Genomic DNA, 27,748 nt, shown 5'->3' on the forward strand with positions numbered 1-27,748 from the left:
CCTACTCTTCAGAAAGTAATGGTAAGTAAGACAGCAGAAGAAAACAACATCTTTGGAAAAATGAGTGACCTAGAAGAGACTATATCGCACTTTTGTCAAATAGAAAAAGTTGCAGTATGTTTTAGTATTGAAAATTAAGTATAGCATTGAAAGTTTTTCTAAAACTTATTTTTATTTTCCAGGTCAACTTCCTTGACATAATGGCATAACTATAAAAGATCTTGTTTTTGTTCAAGACACTACTAGTTTCATTATGGATTTAATAAATCAGCGTCGACTTTGTCCCTAGTCAACCTTTGTTCGTAATTCTGTGAATGGAGGCGGTTGGTTTTATGAAGGTCACGGGCAGACCTAGGATTTTACATAGGTGTAGCTAAAATTTGAAAAATTACGTCAAAGTAGGTTAGTCTACGTTAAAAAAACGTCCGAAATTACATCATGTATTTTATTTGCAGTTAAGTACAACTGTAAATGGCATAAACTTAATTGCACTACAAAACTCCAAAGTATTAGGATTTGCTACCTTCAATTTTTCTTGTATTATATATTCATTATTAGAGATCATGCGGACATCTACGGATTACAAACCAAACTTATACACTTGAATCTCGATATTTCGACTACTCGGTATCTCGAACTTTACAAGTCCTTTGCGCACTCATTTGAGCCAAAGTCCTCTCGATACCTAAAAGTCTCGATATCTTTTTTTTTTCGTTTGCGGCACAAGACGAGTAAGACGTATTCTTTTTTTGAGAATAACTTTACTTACAATAAAAATGGAAATAAATATTAAAAGTATAGAAAAAATTATAGCAAGCAAACTAGAAGAACAAAAAAAAAGTATACTAGCAGAAATGGAGAGATTACTCAAAGATCATGAAAAAAACTTCACTACAATAATAAGTTCGAACTTCAAAATAATAACAGCAAGGTTAGACAAAATGAACGCTGAAATAAACAATAACAAGTTAAATATCAGAAGAGTTGAAAATGAAGTTGACGAAATAAGAGTCAGCTTAAATTTCCAAGAAGAAAAAGCGAGGGATGAATTTAATCATATAAAAACAAAATATGATAAATGAAATTTTGATGTTGAAAAAAAAATCTATTGACTTAGAGAATCGCTCGAGACGTAATAACTTACGTATCGATGGCATAAAAGAAAACCCTGAAGAAAACTGAAGTGATTGTGAGAAGGCTGTAAAAGACATCTTTAAAACAAAACTAAATATATTAAGTGAAGTAGTTGTGGAACGAGCGCACCGAGTCGGTGCAGTTAAAGATCAATTACCAAGATCAATCGTTTTAAAGCTTTTGAATTATCATGATAAAAATAAAACATTAAGCTCAGTAAATAAACTTAAAGGAACCGGCATTTATATTAATGAAGATTATGCAAAAGAAACGATGTTAGAAAGAAAGAAGCTTTGGGAAGAAGTTAAACGGTTACGAAACGAAGGTAAATTTGCAGTTATTAAATTTGATAAAATTTATTGTAGAGATTTTAGAAAGTAAACGCGCGAAGTTTTATTAAGCGAAGCGCTATTTTAACGATTTTAAATAATGACTAACTTAACAATAGGTTTTGAAAAATTACACTTTAATGTTCATTAGGGTGGAGCGATTTTCATAGCAAAAAAAAGAGTTTAAAAACCAATATTACCGAGACACGAATCAATGTCTATTAATTATAAGATAAAAGCAAAAAAATATTTTTTGATTTTGATGAGATCTTGAGGGTCCTCTTTGGAATTTAAATTCTTGACAGGTCCTAATACTTTTGAATTTTTTTTTTCTAAACCATATCAACCTTGGACTCAAAAAAAGCAGAAAAAAATGCTTGTTTCATAAATAATAATTTTATTAAAAAAATTTTTTAGTGAAAAAAATACTTGCAAAAATATACCTTAAAACCCCCGTTTTGTTGAGGACAGGGGTTTTTAATGAAAAAAACAACTCTACTTTTTTAATTTTAATTTTTTAATAAAAACAAATATTATTTTCAAAATCAGCATATTATTTTGCTTCTTTTAAGTATCAAGTTGATATAGTTTAGAAAAAAAAATTTAAACAATATTAGGACCCATCAAAAATTTAGAATCCAAAGAGGAACCTCAAGAACTCATCTAAACTAAAAAAAAAAAGAGTAAGGTTCTTTTTTCACCAAAAGATATTGATTTGCTGCTCAGGCAAATCAAATTTCAAAAATTTTTAAAATCGCTCCACCCTAATGTTCATTTTTTTAACGAAAACAATTTTATTTCATCCTTTTTTGAATTAAAAACTTTTAATAGTGAACTAAAAACCTTAAAGAGTAATTTTACTGTAATACACATTAACATAAGAAGTATAAATAGCAACATGGATAAGCTAAAACATTTTCTTATCGAATGCAATTATTTATTCAGTACGATATGCCTAACAGAAACGTGGTGTTCTGACGAATCATGCTGAATAAATTCAAGTTTAGAAATTCCTAACTACAAATTATTATTATCTGAAAGAAAAACTAACAAAAGGGGAGGTGGAATTCTATTAGGAATGATCAAGTTACCAAAATAAGAGATGACCTTTCGATATCAAATGCCGATAATGAGGTTTTTACAATTGAAATAACTAGCAACAAACCAAAAACATACTGGTCTCCACATGTTACCGGCCACCTGAAGCTAATTTATTTAAATTTTCCAATCATTTAAAACAAATTTTTATAAAAAACAACAAAGAGCAAAAAAAGTATTCTGTATTGGAGACATAAACATAGATTGTTTACAATATGATAATAATGCCAATACTAAACTTTTTTTTGACGAAATGCTTCAACATTACGTCTTCCCAATTATTAACAAACCAACTCGAGTAACTCCAACTTCAATCACTGCAATAGACAATAAATTAACTAATTCATTATTTGATACTTTTCTAAAGGCAGGAATAATAAGGGCAGATATATCTGATCATTTTCCTATTTTCTTCTCCTTGAGACAAGAGATAAAATCTAATAATAGTTGTAAAATTAAAATCAACAAATTTGCAATTCAACAATTTAAAGACTCACTGTCGGCAGAAGAGTGGGATAAGGTATACCATGAATGCAATCTTGGGCACACTAACTCTGCTTATAATAACTTCGAAAAAATTTCCTAAAAAACTCTAACATGCACTTCCCAATTAAAGTGAAATTAATAAAAGAAAAACACTTAAAATGTCCATGGATCACCAAAGGTATTAAAAAATCCTCAAAAAAAACTTTATGCTAAATACTTAAAAAATAGAAATGAGGCAAACCTAAATGTTTACAAACAGTATAAAAACTTGTTTGAAAAAATTTTTAAAAATTCAAAGAAAAACTGTTACTAAAATAAAATAAAAAACACAAATGTTAAGAAAACTTGGGATATCATGAAAGAAAGAATTGGGATAAAAACCTGCAAAATAAATAGTTTACCTGCTCAAATTGTCATAGATAATAAAGAGTATGACAATAATAATGCAATTTCAGAAAAATTTAATAGTTTTTTTGTCAACATAGGCCCAAATCTAGCTTCAAAAGTCAATTGTCCAAACAACTCATTTGAAACTTATCTAACTAGTGTCAACAACGAATTAATATTTAAAGAACTAAAAATTGATGAACTTGAAAATGCAATAAACTCTCTTAAAACAAACAAGTCTCCAGGTATAGATGACATTTGCAGTAATATCGTCGTCAATGTCTTTTCGGAGATACCTATTTTCGAAATATTTAAATCATCAATTATAACAGGAACTCTACCAGATAAATTAAAAGTAGCTAAAATTGTACCTATTTTAAAACCGATGAAACATTTCTAATAAACAATTACAGACCAATCTCAATACTTCCAACCTTTTCTAAAATACTTGAAAGAATAATCTACAATAGATTATATGAATATCTAATTCAAAACAAGTTCTTAAATAAAAAACAATTCGGCTTTCAAGCACAGCACTTAACAGAACATGCAATTTTAGATTTAGTTAATAGCATAAGTGATTCTTTTAATAAAAAGCAATTTTTATTAGGAACTTTTATAGACCTATCCAAAGCATTTGACACAATTAATCGTGATATCTTACTAAAAAAATGGAAAAATACGGGATAAAAAATACTAGCCTAGATTAGTTTAAAAGTTATCTGTGTAACAGACAACAATGTGTTATTTCGAACGATTATAAATATTCTAATTTACTAAAAATAAAATGCGGAGTTCCCCAAGGTTCCATTCTTGGTCCTTTTTTATTTTTAATTTATATTAACGATCTTCCATAATCACTAAAAAAACTCGATGCAATAATGTTTGCTGATGACACAAATTTATTTTATTCGTCAGCATCATTTGAAAATCTCTTTGATTCTGCAAATGATGACCTTGAGAGTCTAAACATTTAGTTTAAAGTAAATAAATTATCTTTAAATCAAGAAACAAAATACATCTAGTTTCATTCCAACCAGCAAAAAAACAAAATACCAAGCATACTACCATTACTAAAAATTGATAACATAAACATCAAAAGAACTGAAACTATTAAATTTCTTGGGATAATTATTGACAAAACGATTTCTTGGAAAGCCCATATAAAAACATTAAATACAAAATATCAAAAAGTATCGGCATACTTTACCAAGTCAAAACTATAGTTTCCTAGGAGAATCTGAAAATTCTCTACTTTTCTTATATACAAAGTTATCTAACATATGCTAATATTGCCTCGGGAAGTACAAATAAATCTAAATTAAGTACTATATATACACACCAAAAACACGCATCAAGATTGATTTATAATAAAAATAAATTCACTCATGCCGATCCTTTACTTAAAAACTTAAATGCTTTAAATATCTTTCAAATTAACATCTACCAAAATGTTTTATTTATGCTCAAATATAAGCTCGGACTTGTACCAACTCATTTTACTAATAACTTTTTTCAAACCAACGCCAACAGATATATCACACGAGGAACCGGAAACTTTACATTGTCTATAAAAAAAACAAAATTTTTGAGATTTTCAATTGTATACCGTGGCCCCTATTTATACGACAAAACAATACCTCAAAAATATAGAACTTACTAAATTGGATAATCTTATTACCCTGAAGAAAAAACTAAAAGATCTCACAATTAACAAAACCAATTTTATCGATATGTATTAAATGTAAAAGAACAATTAATATGATAAATGTAAAAAGAACAATTTAAGCTATAAAAATAAATAAAAAAGAAATGAAACATAAATTTAAAAAAAAAAAAAAATTGTTAGCAAATATACATAGTAAAATATTACTGAAGTGTAGAGCTTAAAATTAATGTGTGTCTTTACTCTTTAAATTTTTAGTTTATTTTGTATTTTAAAGGTTCTCGATGAAAAGACTTTTCTTAGACTTCTGCGAGTTTCCTTACCACTACATAGTACTACTAATATATGTTAATATATATTTGAAACAAATAATATATATTTTCAACGACAACAACAAGCAAGTCCCTAGTAGCCCTGTGGTGCGACGGACTTTTTAAACCACGAATTTTTAAGTTTATTATTTTAACTCGCATGAGTTAAAATGTCAAACGCGCATGCGTAAAACAGCATTGTTAACGCTCTTTGGATATTGTAAATATTTGTGGTGGACATTTATATAAACTGGAGACATGTAAATATTATTTGTTTTTGAAATATATAATAACGATTGTTGGTAAAAAAAAAAAAAAATCTTGAATTTTTTTCCCGGTCTCCTGAGAGTTCGAGATATCAGCTGTCAATTTTATTGATAATACTTATAACAATGCATTTCAAGTCTCTAATACTGGACCAACTTGCATCGCAAAGGTATTCGACTATATAAGTGAAATCTTAACTAAAAAAAGTACTTCAAATATGCCGTCAGTTGAAATCATTTTAATAAACATAACTTATGTGCAAAATAAGGTTGCAATGGCTCTTTTGAAAGATAATACTTGGTTTTATTAAATCATTCAAAAAAAAGGAGAGGTTCGTATCTTTTATTGTCATTCTTACCATATGTTGTCAGTTTGCACAGGACGTTACATAGAACCGTTGTGTGAAGTGTTTCTTTCTACAAACAAAATTATTGGAATACCTCGTTTTGAAAATTGTTTTGTGACTAACAATTATAGTTTATTAATTACCTAGATATGTATGTCTTAATACTGACATTTTTTAAACAAAAATATATAAAATTATTTTTTTTATGGATAAGCATACAATCTTATTAAATATTACCTTATTTTATAGCAATGGGGATTTCTCAAAGCACAGTGAAGAGAGTGAAGCAAAAGCTTAATTTTGGCATACCTATACAATCTGCTGTAAAGGCACTTGTGGTAGAAAAAGGTTAACGGCACCCAGGACTAACAGAAAAATAGATATATTTGTCTACAACAAAGAAAACAACTTATTGACCAAGATTGTCAATAAACAGGGAATTGATATTTCCCAAACGTACAGTCCAGAGGCATCTTAAAGAATTTGGTTTAACTTCCCCTCAACCAGCACGTAAACTAAAGTTAACACCTATTATGGCGAAGAAACGTCTAAACTGGGCAAAAAAGTATATAAACTTCATAGAGGATTACTGGAAAAAAGTAATACTGAAAAAAAATCTTTAAATGTAAAGTTTAACTTGATTTTGATATCTTTTTAAACCTTATTTTTGTATGTTTTAGGTTTGTTTTTCAGATGAGAGAATTTTTCAGGTCATGAGTGACAAATTTAGCTTTGTTAGGAGAAAAGTGGGTAAAAAATTTTAATCAGATTGGATTGTGCCAACCGTAAAGCATCCAATATAAAACATCTGTCATGGTGTGGTTGGTAATTAATTTTCAAGGTACTGGAAGCCTGTAAAAGTAAAAGGGACACTGAGACAAGATCAGTATAAGGAAATTCTTAATGATAGACTAATACCAAAGTTGGAACAATGGTTCCCATATGAAGAAAAGTATATTTTTATGCATGATGGGGCGCCATGTCACAAGGTTAAAACCGTTACAAAGTTTTTGAAAGAAAAAAACATTGATGTCTTGATTTGGTCTGGAAAGTCTCAGAATTTAAATCCGATTGAGAATGTATGGAACATGCGGGAAATGGCCAAAAGTACAAAAACAATAAAGCAGAAGTTGATTAAAAAACTGATATACGCGTGGAACCACAGTGAAGAGCTGCAAACAGCGGATAAAAAGTGTATTTTGAGTATGCCGCGGCGCATACAAAGCGTAATTGCAGCAAAGAGACATCATACAAAATATTAGCTATTTAATACTTTCATGATTTTATTAAATTATTTTCTATTATTATCTGTTAAATATATTTATTTGTTCTTGAAAAAATATTGATTTTTATTTATACATAGTAAAATGTCCTTTAATGGTTAAAAATTGTCCACGAAAATCATATTTACTACGTAATTTTGTTTTTTTCTTGTTAAGTCTAATAATATGGCAAGCCACTGTACAATGTCTAACTTACTTAACGAAGTGCACCAATTAGAAGGTAATATAAGACTTTTCACTCCACATGTAAGTTGTAATGCTGCTTAAGGTATACTCTCTATTTCTAAATTCTTTGTACTCTTAATAGGCGTCAATGTAAAAGACAAAAAAAAAGTTCTCCATTTCTGGAATCTTTCCTCTATATTTTGTTTTTTCTTTTATATTTTGTTACTAATTGCATAACTGCAACTATTATTGTAATAACAATATAACAATATCGTGATATATCTAAAAATATCATGATATTATTATATTGTGTTATTTTTAAAATATTTGCTCATTTTATAATACTGCGACATTCAATATTTATATATATATATATATATATATATATATATATATATATATATATATATATATATCGTTTTCTATAAATTTGAATCCGCAGGCTCTAAATCCTATTATATCAGCGAAACTACTTTTGTTTAAGAAATACTAGATAGTTTTGATTAATTGTGTCAAATTTAATGGATTTTTCTCAAAAAGTTCATATAAATCCAACTCTGCATAAATAGAGGTTGGATGCAAAGATCAGAATGTTAGATATCCAGAAAGTTGATTTTGCTTTCAAGCTTAGTTAGCTTTCAGCCAACTTAAAAATACTTAACTGTGAATGTTCTATATAAATAAACATGTTTTCTGTTTGAAATCTTATATAACTAATAAGATCATTAATGAAATGATACGGTAATGGTAAAATTATAGAATGCTTAAAATAATCAGATATTAAAGATGACAAGTGGTTATCATAATTGGTTTGCTTTCCACATTTCTAGGCTTTAGTTCTTTTACATTTAACGCCATAGCTAACTCAAAAACAATATTATACCAGTTATAGTGATAAGAACCAATATCAAACTTCAAAAAAGATTTGATACAAAGGTTTTACCATGAAACACAGAAACAAGGTCGGCAATTTTTTGACGACCTCAAATACTTCTAGATTGGCAGTTAGAATGGTATTGCCGAATGCCGACCCTAATTTCGAGGGCTGAATAGTTACATATAAGTAAACAATAAGAAAAAGTTTTTAAGTAGACATAGTTACAGTTATAAAAAGCATGTTATCTTTTTATAATAAATATAGTTCGTAAAAACATAGCTAAAAAATTTACCTTAAAGCCACAAAGCCTTGATTTATTTTAAAAGACGGTATAAAAACATTTAACTTATTAAGAAAATAATTAAAGAGCTTGGGTTATTTGGATTTAATTAAAGTATAACTGGGCACAAAAAGACTGGGAAATAAGTACAGACAGAAGGCAAAAAGCAATCTAGCCACGGGCTTCGAGTGCTGACTGCATAGGACTTTTCAATTAAAACATGTTGCAAAAAAAAAAAAAACAATGGGTAAAGTTAAAGAAAATAAGAAGTTGTAAACAAACTTTGGTTTTGAACAACAATTTTTATAAAGTGAGACCTTTATGAAACATTATTGCAAACTCAAAATTTATTTTTCAAGTTAAGTGAACTAAATAGATTATTAGAGATACGCATCTCCAAAATTTTCTTTTTAAAGCGAAAAAAAATTTTGGAAATTTTAAATTTTCTATTGGCATTTTGTAACTATTAAAAAAAGTTTAAAAAAAACAAGTGAATTTAATATTTATTTTACTATACTTAAAGTAATAAAACTAATAATAAACTAAAATTGTTGATAAAATTTAAATTATTAATAAAATGTTAATTTAATTTTTTTAATTACAAAGATAAAAACCAGCATCCGTATTCTCTCCGTTAAACTAACGCTTAACGTTAGTTTAACGTCTCTTCACTTTTATGGATTACACATTTTTTCATAAAAGAAAAGATTTCATTTCAAGAAATCACAATCTTCGTTGTCTCTCTCACTCTCTCTCTCCTCTTTCTCTCTCTCTCTCTCACTCTCTCTCTCTCTCTCTCTCTATCTATATATTTATATATATATATATATATATATATATATATATATATATATATATATATGTATATATATATATATACTTATATATATATTTATATATATATATATATATATATATATATATATATATATATATATATATATATATATATATATATATATATATATATATATATATATATATATATATAGCGTTATTAAAGTGGAGGTTTTATTCTCCCAGTGTTTAAACTATATAATAACTCCAAAATGAGTTATGTCACAGTGTACCTTGTACTGTTTTCTTTCTGAATAAGAAATTGACAACAAATTATTCAAAAGTTATTTTACTTTTAAAATGAACTTTTCTTAGACTAAAATGAATCTTTAGTAGGAAAAATACAAAAATGTTATTCAACTTTTTAACTATAATATTTTAATATTCTCTAAAAACCAAAAAAAAAATTAACAATATTTTAAAAACCTATAAAATTAACTATTAAACAATATATAATGTAAAGTGCTGCTCACAAAAAAACATGAACATTTTATTAAAAGTTGTGCCCAAATTCTTCTAATTATGCTTGGTATTGTTTCAACATAGTTTTATGTAACCTCTACAGAGCTTTGTATTAAAGCATATAGAAAGCTTTATTGCCCACCCAATCTATATTTTGTTGCTTTAGTCCTGTAATACAAGAATGTGTACAGGGCCACCTAAAGAGGGGGGCACTGGGTACATTTTACCGAGGCACACGGACAAAGGGGGCACATGCAACCCTCAACAAAAGATTTTATTAAAATTAAAAGTCATAAAGAGAACTACTCCTTGGAGAAGTTTAAAACAGAATCTAAAAGACTCTTATTACAATTAGAATTTATTACAACAGAATTCAAAGATTTAATATTCTAAATTTAATTCAAAATAAAAAAAAATAAAAACGTTGTTTTTATCACTAAATGAATATATCTTATTGAACATTAATATAGAAAATGTGTATGTATTATTATATATGTATGTTTATATTACTTTGATTTTAAATCAGTAAAAATATACTATAGTTACAGGTTTTTTTAAAGACATTTTTAGCATTTTGCAAAATTTATATGTATTTTAAAAGGGATTATGTATATATTTGCTTTTATATAAACACAGACATTATGTAAACGGGGCTCGCTAATAAGACAGTTTATGTCTTCTTCTTACTCCGGCCTAAATTTATATATGTAGTATGTATTTATTGTAAATTTATCAAACTGCAAACTTTCAAACAGGCAAATTATCAAACGGCAAAAAAAAAAAGGAAGATTATTTGCATAAATTTAAGCAAAAAATTTACGACAAAACAAAAGATTTTTTTTTCTTTTCTGTAATATATATTGTAAGATTTTTAGAACTTTATAATATGAAAAGAAATTGAAATTTAGGTTAAGTTTAATGGAAATTTCACAACTTCTATTTTTTCTGCGTGGAACTACATTTAAATTACAATGGCTCCAATTTAAATGTAGTTTAAATTCGAATTACATCACACTTATCCGAACAAAGGCTTGTTTTAAAACATTATCAATATTATGTTACGAAAATCAGTTAAGTTACTCTAATTCCAAAACTCTTCAAATATTCTTTCTCAATACATTCATTCTAATTAATTTGATATTGTGAAATTGCATTAAATTCATTTTGTCTTTAATTCCTTTGAGAATTAAATTCTATATATAAAACTCATTTCGATTTCGAAACAAATGAAAAACTTTTTTATTTTATTTAAAAATAAATAACACACATTTTAGAGTAAAAACGTAATGTCTAGTTTTCGAAAGCATGATTCAGGGTCTCAAGGCAGAAAAAAAAACTGTAGAAAAAGTTGTAAAAGAATACAAAAACGTACACTGAAAGAGTAAAGCTTCGATAAAGTTCAAAAAAAAAAAGGCATCTAATAACTCTACACCCAATCAAGTAGTCAAGGTATAGGTTAACAGTTTCTTTTTAAATTCACAATCTTATATTCTTAATTTCATTCGAAAACTGTAAAAACAATTCTTTTTTAGACGAACCATGTTACTAACAGCGTTGATGAACCCTTGAGTTCAAGAAAGCCATCTTCCCCTTTAAATTTTTCAACGGTTCTGAAGAACCAATTATCATCTTTTCTGAAGAAGAAGATGATAATTGGGTGAGTTTGGGACATATTCTTATTTAATAAAAAACCTGCAGATATTAAAAACATATCATTTAATATCTGCAAATTCTAAAAACATATCATTTAATATCTGCTGATTCTAAAAACATATTATTTAATATCAGCAGATATTAAAAAACATTCCACAATTCTACAAAAGCTTTTTTTAGTTTAAGACCAAGAGGCAATTCAACTGGGTGATCAAACAGTTAGAAACGACCCCGCTTTATGGAAGAGGGTTTTATCTAAAATCGAACGCAATCTAGTCATACTAAATGGACCACCTCAAAATCCGGAATTTTTCCTTGAGATTCTACAAACAAAAACGTTCCTTCCTCCGTTTTTTACGAAACTTCTCTCAACGGAGAGAAGATTAACAGAGACTGGTTTACCTGTAGTAAAACTGCCAAAGCTTTCGTTTGTTTTTCCTGCTCTATTTTTGGGCTAAAGCATAACTTTAACCCTAGATTTCTGTTTTCCTCTTGATGTGGAATGGCGGAGTAAAAGATATTTAGCAAAAGCTAGGAGAAAAGATTAAAAGCCACCAGTGTAATGTTCAACACAGAAACCACTACATCGACTGGAAATCAGCTTTTGAAGCTTTGAAAAATCAGACCGAGATCGATTCAGAACTTGAAAATTCAATAAGAAATGAGGCATCTAAGTGGTATGAAATTTTACGTTGCGTCCTGGACGTCACTCCCTATTTAGCTTTGATAAATCTAAATTTTTGGGGTGTGTTAGCAGTTAATGTTCATAAAATAGTTTTAATGTTGCTTGAAATATTAATCTAGATGTAATCTTTATTTCAAATTATGTTCATATTTGTATAAGCTCATCAAACAAGCTAGACGAGTATAATAATGGTAACTTTTTAGTCACCCTTGAGCTGTTGGAGAAACGCAACAAGACACTTCAGCTCCTTCTAGAGGAAGTTTCTCGACACCAAAAATAAGAAACAAGAATGCAAGCGCACTATTTGAGCTGGAGAACTCAAAATGTGTTCATTATGGCTTGTGGTGAAACTGTTTTCGCTGCTATTATTGAAGAGGTCCACACAGCTATTTATTTTTCCATTATTGTTGGTGGAACTCCGGACGTGTCTCATACGAAACAAATCATTTTTGTTATTCAATTTGTCCGCCTTGAATCTGACAACAATTATAGTAAAAGAGCGTTTTCTGAAGGTAGATAATCTAGTGAGCAAAAATAGAGACATTGCGAAGCTGATAATAAACGTTTTGGATCAAAGCCGAATTGATTTAAAGAACTGTAGAGGTCAGAGCTATGATAATGGTACTAATATGTCTGGTGTATACTAGGGAGCGCAGTCCATCATTCTCAAGAAAAATCTTCAAGCTTTCTTCATGCCTTGCAGTGCTCATATTCTCAATCTAGCTAGCGTTCATTCTGCACAATGAACGCCAGACTACTCTACTGTAGTTAAGAACTATTTTGGCAACATCCAATTGTTGTATAACCTTTTTAGTAGTAGCCCCATGCGATGAAAATTTTTGACTGGGCAGTCCCTTTACCAAACGTCCCAAACAAGATGGACTGAGTGCAGTGAGGCTGTGCGGCCATTGTCGAAACGACCAAAAGAAATACTGAAGTCCTTGTAACGTCTTGAAGAACTTGATTTAGAAAATCATCTACTGACTTTGGTTATGGTACTCAAAAAGTGGATTCAACCATTTGAATTCATCATCTTGGTTAAAGGTTCTCTATTATCTGGTTCAAGGCTCTCCTATGCGTCAACGATGTCTGCCTCCTTCTTCAATCAGTAAGCATTTCTTTGGATGACGAGACAAAGGTTTTAAAGACTCTAATCGATGATCTTGACTGACTACGTTCTTCTTGGCCTCAAATCCTCCAAGAACCAAAGCTAGTTGCATCTGGGTTAGCTTAGTTTGTGTTTCAAAATAATTTTGTTAAGAAGAGGACAAGGAGAAGAAAAACACTTCATAGCGAGTTGATGAACACAGTCAACTTCTACGAAGACGAATCAAAGGGTTTCAATGTGAACGTATTTAATGTTGTTCTTGACTGCTGCTCCAGCAGATAAAATACAGAATGGATATAGCTCAAAAGACGACAGGTATGTTTTTGTTCATATGGTGTTCTCCATCTTCTTCTAGTGATGAAGAAAAACCTTATCAGAAAGAAAAAAGTCCTGGCAAATCTCTACTTAAATGATGTAAAAGAAGAGGAGTTGATTGAAGAAATCCGTCATCTAGATGTTCTGAATCGATCAAATACTTTTAGACAAATAGAATCTATTTCTTCTATCAAGTTACTCAACAGAATCTACCAGAAAGGTCTTCAGTCAATATTTCCTTCTATCTACATTTTGCTTCGCACTTCTAATACAATCCCAGTTTTAGTGGCTGAAGAGAGTGCTCTTTCAGTAATCTCTCATCAAATTCAAACTACTACATATGTTCTAAATGCTAATGATATTGTGCACCATAACCAAAGACCTCCAAAGTTTACTTGACTTATGTTCTAGTCATGCTTTGAAGTTTAATACATTTTTAATTAATAACATTATTCTCAAAAAGTTTAAAATTAGAGTTTATCTCATTAGCCAATTTGGCTTATAAGATAATCGTTATCACATAATCTTTATTTCTATTTCATCCACATAAGAATGCATTTAATCGGTATTTAAAGTATCTATAATGGATCAGTGCTCGCAAACTATTAGTGAAACATGGTGCTTATTTATTCTGTGGTAATTTGTAAGTAACAATACTTCCCATTGTTATTGTTGCAAAGTATTGTTACTTTTTTATGTTGTGGTTTTTGAACGACTAATAATACATTTCTAGATAAATTTGAATAATAAATACCATTTTGGTTCGTAAAACCTAAAATTTTAAATATAAATAGTGGCAACAGTTGTTGCCACTAGTCTCTAAAGTCTCTAAGACTTTTAGCAGTCTCTAAAACGCGTTTAAATGCGTTGTTCGGTTACATATTCAGTTACATATTTGAATTCCTTGACCCAAAAAACCTTTATTTTGATACTAAAAACTATTTAACTCACGTTTATCTAATAGCTTGGTCTTTTTTTTCGTTTTTAACATAATCCGCAAAATGCAGATAGAAGGAATTATTGACTGAAGATCTGGTAGATTCTGTTGAGTAACTTGATAGAAGAAAGAGATTCTATTTGTTCAAAAGTATTTGATCGCTTCAAAACATCTGGATGATGGATTTCTTTAATCAACTCCTCTTATTTTACATCATTTAAGTAGAGATTTGCCAGGACTTTGCATTTTTCTTTCTGATAAGTTTTTCTTCATCGTTAGAAGATGCGATGTGTGGATTTAAATTATGCGAACTATATTTGTTACGTCATGGTATTATCAACGTTACTTAATTGTATAATGCTCAACTTGTTGTTTTTCGTTTGTTATTTCCACGTGCTCCAAGTTTGAAAAATGTATCAAAGTAAAGATAATTTACATATGTTTACATTTTAAAATAATTATAAGTTAAAAATAAGATAAGTTTGCATTTTAAAATAATTATACGATTCAAAAATAATATTTGTATAAAATAGATTCAAAAATGAAAAAAGATTATAAAATTTTTGAATCTGGATATCATTGATTAAGGTGATAAGTTCATTTAAAAAAATATGAGTTCTATTGTGTATATAACTTTCAAATTGTGTATATCACTTTCAAATATTTTCTTTTGCAGATAGATAGACTAATGAAACGAATCAATTCTTACTACATTTGTTCCAGTCACTAAAAAATATAGTTCTTGTAGCTTTTGAAGTAAATTATATACTCTTATATTATTATTTTTTTCATCTGAGTATAATATTATTATTAATAAAGCTTTATTATTATTAATTGCTTTATTAATAATAAAGCAATCAATAATAATAAAGCTTTATTAATAATAATATTATTAATAAAGCACACTATTTAAGATGAGGTGCAATAATTGTGTTAATAATAACAGTTATTGAGACAGTTATTGAGAAAGTTTCTTATAAAATAAACTTTCATTTTTATAACTAATGGGCTTTAGTAAAATTCAAATTGTTTTCAATTTTAATACCAAGTACCTGGGCTAGGAACTTGGTAAATTCACAAGGTTATATTTTTTCATTTTCATTCGCTCAAAAGTATAAACAAAGTTTTGGATTGTTCACATGGAATAGATTGTAATAATGCAGAAAAGAAAAAATACAAGAATAATAGAAAAACAAGGGTAAAATCTGTTATCAATAAAATAATTTACAAAAAATAACTTAATCATTAATAATTAATTGTTATTAATGTATTTGTTTAATAATTTTAGATAATTGAACAAGGAGTTTGATTGTACAAGGAGTTATAGCGATGTGCAGAGCAAAAAAAATTTTGAAGTACAATTTATTTTGAAGGAAATTATATACTTCAAGGATTACATGGTATGTACGCTAGAACTATAAGAAATTTTATTAAATTTTTTTTTTTTTTTTTATTCGTTTATTATGTTTATTCATTTTTACGTCTTTTCGCTTTTAAAAATGTTTTTGCTATATTTGATGTTTTTTCTCAATACTTATATGATAGGAAAATAAGAAAATAATTTTTTATTTATTTGTAAAAAGTATTACTTGATTAATAAATTTTGTAATGACGAAATAAGTTAAATAAAAGAATAACATAGTTTCTTTAATAAATGTATTTACTGCATTTGATGCATGTCTGAAATTGTTTCTTTTATATTGCCCAATTTTCAATGTTAATACAAATTAATAGAGATAATGAACATAACAATTGCTCTGTTTGAAAAAATGTATTTAAAAACTAAAAAAAAAGGTTTAAATAGGCTCCTAAATATTTCGTAAAAAATATTAAAAAATTGACAATGCACTAGCCCACAAGATTTTGGAGCACCGTTTCATTTTTTTAACATGAAAAACTTGTTAAAAAAATTTTTTTTTACAAATAAAAAGCAATTAGTTTTCTCGCTTTCCTGTGCATCGATTAGTAAACGACCGGGGCTATGGCCGGGGCCAAGTTTGATAACACATAGCCTCGACCAGGGATGAGTTTATGATCAGTGCATCATTAATATTGATAGATCCTATAAAAATATTATTTTTAATTGAAATTTATGATATGAGTTATAATTAAAAACAATACTTTTTTAGGATCTGTCAATATAAATGCAACCCCGGTCATAAACCCGGCCGGGGCTGCATTAAAATTGATAGATCCTATAAAATATTTAATAGATCCTATAAATTTTTTTATAATGAAAAAATATATTTTCATTATAAAAAAATTTTTTTTATCAAAAAAATATATTTTCATTATATTCTTATCTACTTTTTTCTTCGACTTGTATCAATTTTGGTAGTGGAAAATAACAAACACCCTAAAAATAAGAAAACAAAATAGGTAAAATATTATTAGGTATACCTAATAATATTTTCTAATAATTTTTACCTAATAATTTTTTTTTAAATCTAAAATAATCTAAAAAAAAATTGACTATTAAAAAAAGAAAATTGTTGTTAAAAAAATAATATACATATTATTTTTTTGACAACAATTTTTTTAATATTCAATTTTTTTTAGCTTATTTCATTTAGAGTTTCTATTTTGTATAGTCTTCGGTACTTTTCTTTGAGTATTGCTGTTTTATTCTCTAGTTTCTTATAGCTTTATTTTGCCGCAAATTCTTAAAACATTTACTATATAAAAATGTGGTCAAGTTGTTTAAAAAAATTACTTTAAGTGTGGACGAACAAGGCATGCGACTGCACGCGCTTCCTGGGAAGGCTTGATATATATTTATATATATACATATATAGGGTGTTTCATTAAGATGGACAAACGTTTAATGCAAGTTACATTTGAACGATGAATAATTTTTTTCTTCGTCTTCCAGATTCAAAAACTACAGCTTTTGGCAATTAAAATAATGGAAAGATTAACAAACAAACAACGCATTAAAGTTGTTGAAGAGTATTACAAAAATGGTTGTTCAACCGCAAATGCATTTAGAGCACTTTGTGATTTCTTTAGTCAACATAATCGACCAACCATCAGTGCAATTGGAAAAATTGTGGCAAAAAAGAAACTGGATCAGTGACAGATGTGAAAACACCAACTTGTACTGGCTTACGTTGTTCAGATGAGAACATTGTTGCAGTACGCAAGAATGTGGCCGAGAATCCAGGCGCCTCAAGAACTGAAGCCTGATGACCATTTGAAGCACCGTACATTCGTCAATTGGGTATGAGAGCAAAGGCAAGTTGATCCTGCTTTTTTGCAAAAAATCATCTTTAGCGATGAAGCCCATTTTGATCTTTCCAGATTCATTAATAAACAAAATTGTCGCATTTGGGCTGATGAAAATCCAAAGAAAATTGTTGAAAAGCCACTTCATGCACAAAAGGTCATGGTATCGTGTGCGATGTCTGCTAACAGAATCATTGGGCCATATTTCTTCGAAAATGATGCTGGGAATTCTGTAACTGTGACAGGTGAGAGATACCGTGCCATGATTACCAACTTTTTATGGCCTGGATTGAATGATGTGGATTGTGAAGATCTGTGATTCCAACAGGACAGAGCCACCTGTCACATAGCCAATGCAACAATGGTTTTACTGAATAAGAAGTTCTCTGGTCGCACAATCTCTCAAAAAAGTGAAGTGAATTGGCCTTCAAGATCGCGTGACTTGACATCTTTAGATTTCTTCCTTTGGGGATATCTCAAAAGTAAAGTCTATGCCAAAAGCCAAGACAGTTCAAGAGCTAAAGAATGAGATAATAAGGCATATTCATGACATTAACGACCATCTATGCAGAAATGTCATTGAAATTTTTGACCACCGGGTGGATGTGTGTCATAAAAGCCGTGGCGGGCATTTGGCCGATATATTTCACAAATAATTACCACAAATCAGACTACATTATCCAAAAAAGAAATCAATAAATTTTCATCAATAACACTGTTTTATTTACTATTACATTTTGTCTGTCTTAATGGAACACCCTGTATATATATAATGTATACGTGTATATATTTTATATATATGTATATATATAATATATACATGTATATATTTTATGTTTGTATATACATATATATGTGTATATATATTATATAGGTGTATATATTATATATATATATATATTCATATATATGTATATATATAATATATAGTGTATATACTTTATATATATATACTCTTGCATGGTCGTCTTTAATTTTTTACCATAAAATATCGGTTTTAGGTTTTTTTAATTTTAAAGACCGGAAAAACATTTTTTTTTAATTTTTTTGATTGACTTCCTGCCCCAACCAAACACTCAGTTGATGTAGCAGCACTCCATTGTGAGTCAGACTATAAGATAGTCGATTACAGTTAAAAAATAAAAATAAAAACATTCAGAATGTTTTTTTTATTTTAAATAAAATAAAAACATTCTAGTTTTTACATTTGCTATTTTTTGTGGTTTTTTAAATTCAATTACTTCCTGCAATTAAATTAATGCTTTTTGTTATAATCTAACCTTAATTTTGTCATTTTAAATATGACAAACAAGCGAAGAGCTATTTTTTACCACAAACTGTATATCTAAGCCCTTTATTATATATACATATATATATATATATATATATATGTATATATATATATATATATATATATATATATATATATATATATATATATATATAAATATATATATATATATATATATATATATATATATATATATATATATATATAAATATATATATATATATATATATATATATATATATATATTTGTGTTTTGAGGTGGCGAGAAGTTTTACTATATAACAGGAATTCCATCCTGCGCATACAAATTTATAAACAAAAGGTGATTTGAACTCTACAAGAAGAGGATCCTTTGGTGAAAATATATTAGAAATTTCAAAGGAGGTAAAAATTAAATTAAAGTTTATAGGTTTACAATGTCTTTTAATGATAAAGTTTAAACTCTTTTTGGTGTGATCTATATTACCAACAAAAGGAAGTGTAAAATAGTTTTTCATGACTTCTTGGTTTTCAGATTTGTATTAATTAGTAGAAATATTTTTTTTGTTAAGGTAACAATTATAAATTTTAATTATAAGCCAAATTGAATACTTGAGAATGTTAAAAAGATTTTTAATGTAATTGTAAAAACTAAGCTTAGTATAATTAATTTTAAAAGTTCTATCAATTAAGCATTAAATTAAATTTATCTTGAAAAAGAGATAAAACTACAAAAAGAAGTATGAAGACCTGAAAAAATTTCCTTATGAAAAATGGAGGTACATAAGGAATTTGCTTTGTTTATATTAATTTCCAAGAAAGAGATATTAGATTCCATTTCCTTTACTATGGCAAAAAATAATGAATTATATCTTTTATTGATATAGTCAAGAAAATGGCAGGCATCATATTCTGATGGAAATGTGGCATAAATTACATTTGTAAAATACTGGCTTGACACTATTGTATGCGCAGGATGTAATTCCTGTTATAAAATTTGGCTTACTTCTCAATTGTTTTATTTCTCTTGTGCAAAAAAGAAATTTTAGAAATGTTGCTTGCGAATTACAACATTAAGTGAATGGGCACCATGTTTCACAAATAATTCACTTGCACTGTTCCATGGTGGCTTGTTTAATACCAAGCGAAGTGCATTATTATATGCAACACATAGGCGATGGAATGAGTCTTTTCTCCAAAGATACCACAGCTGACATCCATAGATTGTGCTGCAAAAGGCAGAAAAGATGAAGTAGTTTACTTGACCCCAATGTGGGGCGTAAAGCAAACTTGTGAACATGTTTTTTTTTATATATATTTAGTATTGTAATAATAATTTTTAATTTTAGTATTTTGTTTCATGTTGTACCTAATACTTTAGATGGTATAAATTTTGAAAACTGCAAGATGTTAGGCTTTTTTTCTGAATAATTTTCCATTAAATTTTGAAAACAGTTCACTTTAACCCAGTTTACAATAATAATTATATTTTATGTTTATATAATTTTTAATGAAGTAAACAAAAACATAGTTTTCAACATTTAAAGACAAACACATTATTGTTATATGCCATCCAAATAATTTCAGGAGTTTAAAAATCAAGTAATGTTAGATGTGTGTTTTAAAGCATATTTGACCCCCTGATATTTTTAACTTTTTATTTTGTTTACTTTATTTTTTATTTTGTTTACGTTATTGCAAAATATTTTTCTTATGATATTTAAAATAAATTATAAATATATTTATAAACACTTGAAAATATTTATAAATATAAATGAAACTTAAAAATATTAATATTTATAAATATTTTCAAGTTGTTTATAAATATATTTATAAATATTTTTAAGTTGTTTATAAATACATTAATAAATATTTTCAAATTGCTTATAAATATATTTATGAATATTTTCAAGTTGTTTATAAACATATTTATAAATATTTTCAAGTTGTTTATAAATATATTAGAGGCCAAAAAAACAAAAAAAGTATGGCCATGCATGTTAGTTATTTGTTATTCATATACCGTAAAATCGCCTAAGTTCAGTCACCGTGTAACTTTAGTCATTTAAGGAAAAATATAAAAGAAGCATGCAAAACTAAAATTTTACAAACTTTTTTTCCTCAAATAATAACTTTTATTTCTTCATAAATATGAATCTTTAAAAAAAAACAATGTTTATTTGCAATCTGCTGAAAAAAATTTTAAAAGGTAAAACTCAATTTGTTTGCTATCTTTTAAAATTTTATCTTTTTAATTAGCTACGTTTTTGAGTCCTAATTAAGTTAGCCATCTGTTTTGTTTTTCCATGCAAAACCTTTCTAGCTTATATTTCATTCTTCTTATTTTTTGCCATTATTTACTTGTTTGTAAATTCTATAAAAGCTTCTTCAGAAGTCATAATGTAACTATTCATGAGACACATGTTATTATTAGCAACATTTAACTTCGAAGCTTTGGGCATGCCAGCATGTAAAGCATTTATAATTAATGTCATTAAACGTTAACAAGTAGATTTGCAGCATGTTTAAGAAGGTCTTTATTTTAATGAACTCGAAGAAGTTTGTTTACTTGAGGTTCTATGCTTTTGTATACTTGAAGGAACTTCTGGAATTCCGGTTACTGGTATAGGCAATATTGGTAAGGCTTGAGTACTTTGCACAAAAATTGATCCAATAGCTAATTTTTCATTAGTTATTTTTTCCCAGCACAAAGGAAAAATACCTGTTGCTTTGAAGCCAGAATGCACATTGTTGCAGAAACTAAATTTAAAAATATATTTTAAACAAATTAGTAACCTTTTTAACTAAATTGAAAAATAAATTTTTAATTTTATTAATTGGTGGTGTAGTGAAAGTAATAAAGCTGCTCTTTGTTGTTTTTTTGGCGCACCAAAAGACATTTTTTTTAACCCGGGGCGACACCCTCCTTGGTTATTGGTAATACATGATATTATATTATCATTTTACAATAAAACATTTAAAAATTAGTTTTCATTATTTTTGGCGTTAAGTTTGTGTTATTAGGATTTATATAGCAACCAAACTTATGAGTATTGAAAGTTCGTTCAAATGTAACATTTGACCGAACTGTTTGTTCTCATTTGAAATAAAAAATTAATGCTAATTTTTATTTTTATTATTTTATTTTTAAAGTATAAATTAATTATAAAATTGACTGCATAGTGCCAAAAAAAAATTAAAAAAACGTTTATTTATGTCAGAGATATGAATGTTTGAAGTTTAAGTGACCAAACTTAGGCAATTTTAAAATCATTTAAGTTTGGTCTATCTTCTATTTGATTTAAAAAAGAAATAATAATAATACTTTTTGATAATTAACAGCAAAATATCTTCTAGTTCATTTCCATCCAACATACTGTTGTCTTTCATTTGTTGCATATTTATATTTTATATACGTTTTAAGATCCAATTACCCCAATTCTTTGCTCCAATTACCCCAATTCTTTGCAAAACATTCTTTTTTGATATAAGCATAAACATACAAATGTTTGGTGTTTGCACAATGCCTGTCAAAACTCATTCTAGCTTGACTTGTCCTTCAGCAAATTTACATCTTTTTATTGTATCTCTTTGTTTATATTCTCAAAATTGTTATTCATAAAATTTCTTTCTTTTCATATCAATGCCTTTATTTTTTTCTAATTTAAATAGCATGACTGATTAAATTTTTAAATTAAAGAAAACAAAACGCTTTGACAAAAGTATAAAAGGCTTGGATACAGACAGGTTGTTAAAATATGATACAATGTTGGTTGCTGATTTTAATGGAATATATTTGACAATCGAATGCTTTTAAAAAGAGCTAGGATCAGTCTTTAAAAGCATAAGGTTTGATTAATTTTAACTTTAATTTCCAATGTCAGCAAAGAAAGTTGAGGTAAAAAGATCAAGAAAACTTTAAAATTCCTTCAGATGTTGTTGTAAAAAATATTGAGCAGATCACTTATGATACAGCTAGCATATTCATGATAAACGCATTGATAGTGCTGATGAACACATTGATAGTGCTGATGAACACATTGGTAGTGCTGATGAACATATTGATAGTGCAGTGTTTTCCACAACACAACACAGTTCAGTGTTTTCCACAATCTGCTATGATTATGACAACTGAAATGAATTATGAAAACAATACAAATTATAACACAATAAAAGATGAGAAGAAACTCATGGAGCATTTCATAAATAAGATCTGGGGGTTATAAAAAATTATATTAGTTTTATGTTGAAAAGATGCTAATTATTAAAAACAAACAATAAATCTATAATTCTTTAAAAAATATCAAGTTACAGTTGATAGAAAAAAAGGAGCCACTCAGTACTGGTTCCTTACCCCACATTTTATTATAAGAATGATGAAATCTTAAAAAAAAGTGTTTAAAAGCAAGCTTTAGTTGATAGAAAATTTTAATTAATAAATATGAAATAAAAAGTATGTTAATCAAGATATTTCTAAACTTCTTTTCATTTATTATTATTTTTTCATTTATTATTATTTTTTCATTTATTATTATTTTTTTATTTATTATTATTTTTTCATTTATTATTATTTTTTCATTTATTATTATTTTTTCATTTATTATTATTTTTTCATTTATTATTATTTTTTCATTTATTATTATTTTTTCATTTATTATTATTTTTTCATTTATTATTATTTTTTCATTTATTATTATTTTTTCATTTATTATTATTTTTTCATTTATTATTTTTTCATTTATTATTATTTTTTGATTTATTATTATTTTTCGATTTATTATTATTTTTTCATTTATTATTATTTTTTTATTTATTATTATTTTTTCATTTATTATTATTTTTTCATTTATTATTATTTTTTCATTTATTATTATTTTTTCATTTATTATTATTTTTTGATTTATTATTATTTTTCGATTTATTATTATTTTTTCATTTATTATTATTTTTTCATTTATTATTATTTTTTCATTTATTATTATTTTTTCATTTATTATTTTTTCATTTATTATTATTTTTTGATTTATTATTATTTTTCGATTTATTATTATTTTTTCATTTATTATTATTTTTTGATTTATTATTATTTTTCGATTTATTATTATTTTTTCATTTATTATTATTTTTTCATTTATTATTATTTTTTCATTTATTATTATTTTTTCATTTATTATTATTTTTTCATTTATTATTATTTTTTCATTTATTATTATTTTTCATTTATTATTATTTTTTCATTTATTATTATTTTTTCATTTATTATTATTTTTTCATTTATTAAAAACAAAACAAGCTGATATAAATGTATAATTTTTTAACAAATTTTAGATTTCCTATGGTTTTACCTCAGACTTGGTTTTCTTTCCTTACACCCAGGTTTATAGTTATATAAATATGTTTCCTTACACCCAGTTTTATAGTTATATAAATGTGTTGAAATCTTAAAAAAATGTTTAAAAACAAGTTTAAAACAGGTGTTTAAAAAAAGTTTTAGTTATAATAAAAAAGATAATAAGATAAGGTAATAATAAAGATAAAATATAAAATAATATAGTATAGATAAAATTAAAAATGTCAATAAAATCAAAAAAAAAAAAAAACATGATAATAAATATTTAAAAAAAAAATGATAATGAAGATGAAATAAAAAATATGGAAATAAAGATGAATTAAAAATATGCTAATAAAGATGAAATAATAATCATGATAATAAACATGGTAAAAAAGATGAAATAAAGAATATCACAGTACAGATGAAATTAAAAGTAGGTTAATAACATTAAAAAAAAAACACAATGATAAAGATGAAATAAAAATATGGTATAAGGATGAAATAAAAAACAGGGTATCAAACATGAAAAAAAAGGTAATAAAAATGAACTAAAAAATATGCTGATAAAGATAAAATTTTAATTTTATCTTTTTCATTATTCTTGATATGTTAAAAAGTTTAAATTTAGTTTATATATATTAAAGATAAAATAAAATGTTAAAATAATAAAAATTAATAGATAGAAAAATCAAATAAAAATTAATAAATCAAGACTAAAAGTTAAAATAAATTTTTGTGTAATAAATTTAAATTATTGTTTAATTCTGAAATTATTATTTTTACTTAAAAAATTTTTTTTAATAAAGCATTTAAAATAAATATTGGATTAACTTTGATGTTTTATATTAAGTTTAATCCTATGATAATATTTATTTATGAATTAAAGATGTTTCTTTTTTTTAATTTTTTAATTTTAATTTAATATTCAATTTATTCAATATGGTTAATCAAAACATTAATAAAATTACTGAATTTTTTTTTTTTTCATGTTTGCTCTATTTATTATAAGCCTAAATGTGTAATTATTTTTATATAAATATCTTTAAAAAGCAAATAAATTGTGCAAATATCTCAGTAAAGTGGCATATTTGTAACATGAAACTTTTTCACAAAAATGTTGTAACAAAGTTTGTATTAAGTTAGACAAAAAAACAAACTTACAAGCATATTGTACTAATTGGTATTCAAAATATATATGGATATGGTGTCATCAGTTACAATTCAAGTTTTCTTATTTTTAAATGGTGTAGTACTGACAAGTAAGATATTTTTAAATCCTCAATAAATCTAACTTTAATTAATGTTAATTAAAGTTATTTTTAAATCATTAGTATGTTATTTGGTGCTATGTTATTATTTCATTTAATTCAATGTTTTATAGAAGCTTACTTTTTATTATTAAAAAATATTTTTTTAAATAATATAAAAAATTGAATTAAATATTTAAAAAAAAATTTTAAAGCAACTAAAAATTATTGTGTTGTTTATTTGTTTTGTTTATTTATTATTTTCTTTAAATTAATATATTGCTCTTTTATCAGTCTTTAGTTTTATTTATAAGTTTATTGCTGTCTATTTTTTTTTTGTTTGTTTGACATTCAATAAAGAAAAAATTATATTGGAAAAGGTTATATTGGAAAATAGTTATAATTTTATTTACTATAGGATTCATTTAAAGGCTGACTGGGTCATGGCTAATGGCCTCAAAATGGATTCAAAAATTTTCAATTTGCTAGGGTTTTTAGATTTTTTTTTTTTAGATAACCATCAAAATTTTGTAAAGTTTTTTATTTTCACAATCATTAATAATTGCAATACTATTATTTCCTTAGAGATTAATTTTGCACATAGAAAATCTAGAATAAATGTTTATAAAAGCTGTAGCGTTAAGCAAAAGGATTGTAAACACAAGAGCAAACAACAGTTTAACACTATATAAACTATAATCAAAATACATTTGCAAAATATTTTTGAGGGCCTCAAAAATTTATTTGGCTTGAATTTACACCTTCACAGGTGTAAATTTAGCCCTGGATAATTTGTTACTTTTTAACATTATTTTTAATAGTTCTGTACCTAAAAATATTGTATAGGAGTACATAAAGAAAAATTTAAATCCAAATGACATAAGGATTCTATAATTATGAAACAATGGATAATAAACATTTATAAGTCTATATATATAACTTAGTATATATATAACTTAAGAAATCATAATTGCAATTAAATAAATACAAATTTTAAATAATGAATTAAATAAATTTGAATTTTATAACTATTTTAATCAAATTATATTTCAAGTAAAAAATTATGTGAATGTAATTATGTTTCAACTTTTTTTAATGGCTCACTTATATCCAAATCTTGCTTACTGGTTTACTTATATTTAAAACTTATTGGCTTACTTTAGTTCAAACCTTATTTACTAGCTCACATATATCCAAACCTTATCTAGTTTACATACAGGTTATTAATATACTAAATGAATTAGCTATGAAACAAAAGAATTACTCTGAAACAATAGATAAATAAAAAGTATATATATATATAAAAGGCAATCTTAATTTTATAGTGATGTTCTGAGTTATTTCCACAATAATAAAATACTAGAAAAAACATGCAACTTTAAGTTGCTTGGTCAGTGATGTGAAGATCAGAAGAACATAAACCATATAGATTCCATTTTTCATTTAGATTACATCACATACATTACATATATTGCATTACCTTAATTAAATAATAGAATTGATAAACTTTTTTTTTTCTTTTCATAAAATGCAGTTATTCAAAGTTTTGGGTGATTTGTGAAAACTGACACTATTTTTATTTTCTAAAAACTCATTTTGATTTTTTTCTTTCTATTTTTATATTTTTTTAATTGATAATTAATATTTGGGAATGTCATTGTGAAAATAAGTCATATTCATTTAAGCTGAAAAATGGTTAAATACTTGAGATATTTTCTAAAACATATTAATATTATATATTTAAAACATGTTCATATTATATATGTAAAACATAATATTATATATTTAAAACATAATTATATTATATATTTAAAACATATTAATATTATATATTTAAAATATATTTAAAACTTCTTTAGTGACAGATATTATGCATATAAGTTTAAAGATGAATAATATGTTTTTTGAAACTCTAGATGTTGTTCATTTTTTGCTCATATTTAAAACTTATATTCTTTAAGTAAAAATATTTTGTTTGTTATTACTTTTTAAAAATAATTTATAGAAGTTAATCAAATAAAAACTCCTAAGAAAAACTTTTTAATGTT

At 26.0% G+C, this 27,748-nt stretch overlaps 1 protein-coding gene across 6 annotated transcripts in view; it reads left to right on the forward strand.

The window, feature by feature from the left end:
- The first annotated feature begins 7,464 nt into the window (after nt 1-7,464).
- Nucleotides 7,465-27,748, forward strand: part of LOC100207030 (tyrosine-protein kinase transmembrane receptor Ror) — a 54,764-nt gene continuing 34,480 nt past the window's right edge. Inside the window, exons 1-3 of one of the 6 annotated variants that reach the window (XM_065796068.1) lie at nt 7,465-7,527; nt 15,915-16,026; nt 19,401-19,526. Coding sequence is in view for 1 of the 6 variants with exons in the window: in XM_065796067.1 (XP_065652139.1) it covers nt 25,649-25,712 (64 nt within the window). In the remaining 5 variants the exon portion in view is untranslated. Of the gene's footprint in view, nt 7,528-10,687; nt 13,690-15,741; nt 15,825-15,914; nt 16,027-19,400; nt 19,527-25,376; nt 25,713-27,748 lie in introns of those variants that run through there. The other 5 variants (XM_065796069.1, XM_065796070.1, XM_065796071.1 and 2 more) reach the window with 5 other exon arrangements.

Source organism: Hydra vulgaris, chromosome 04 (genome assembly GCF_038396675.1).
Source record: "Hydra vulgaris chromosome 04, alternate assembly HydraT2T_AEP".
Lineage (NCBI taxonomy): Eukaryota > Metazoa > Cnidaria > Hydrozoa > Anthoathecata > Hydridae > Hydra > Hydra vulgaris.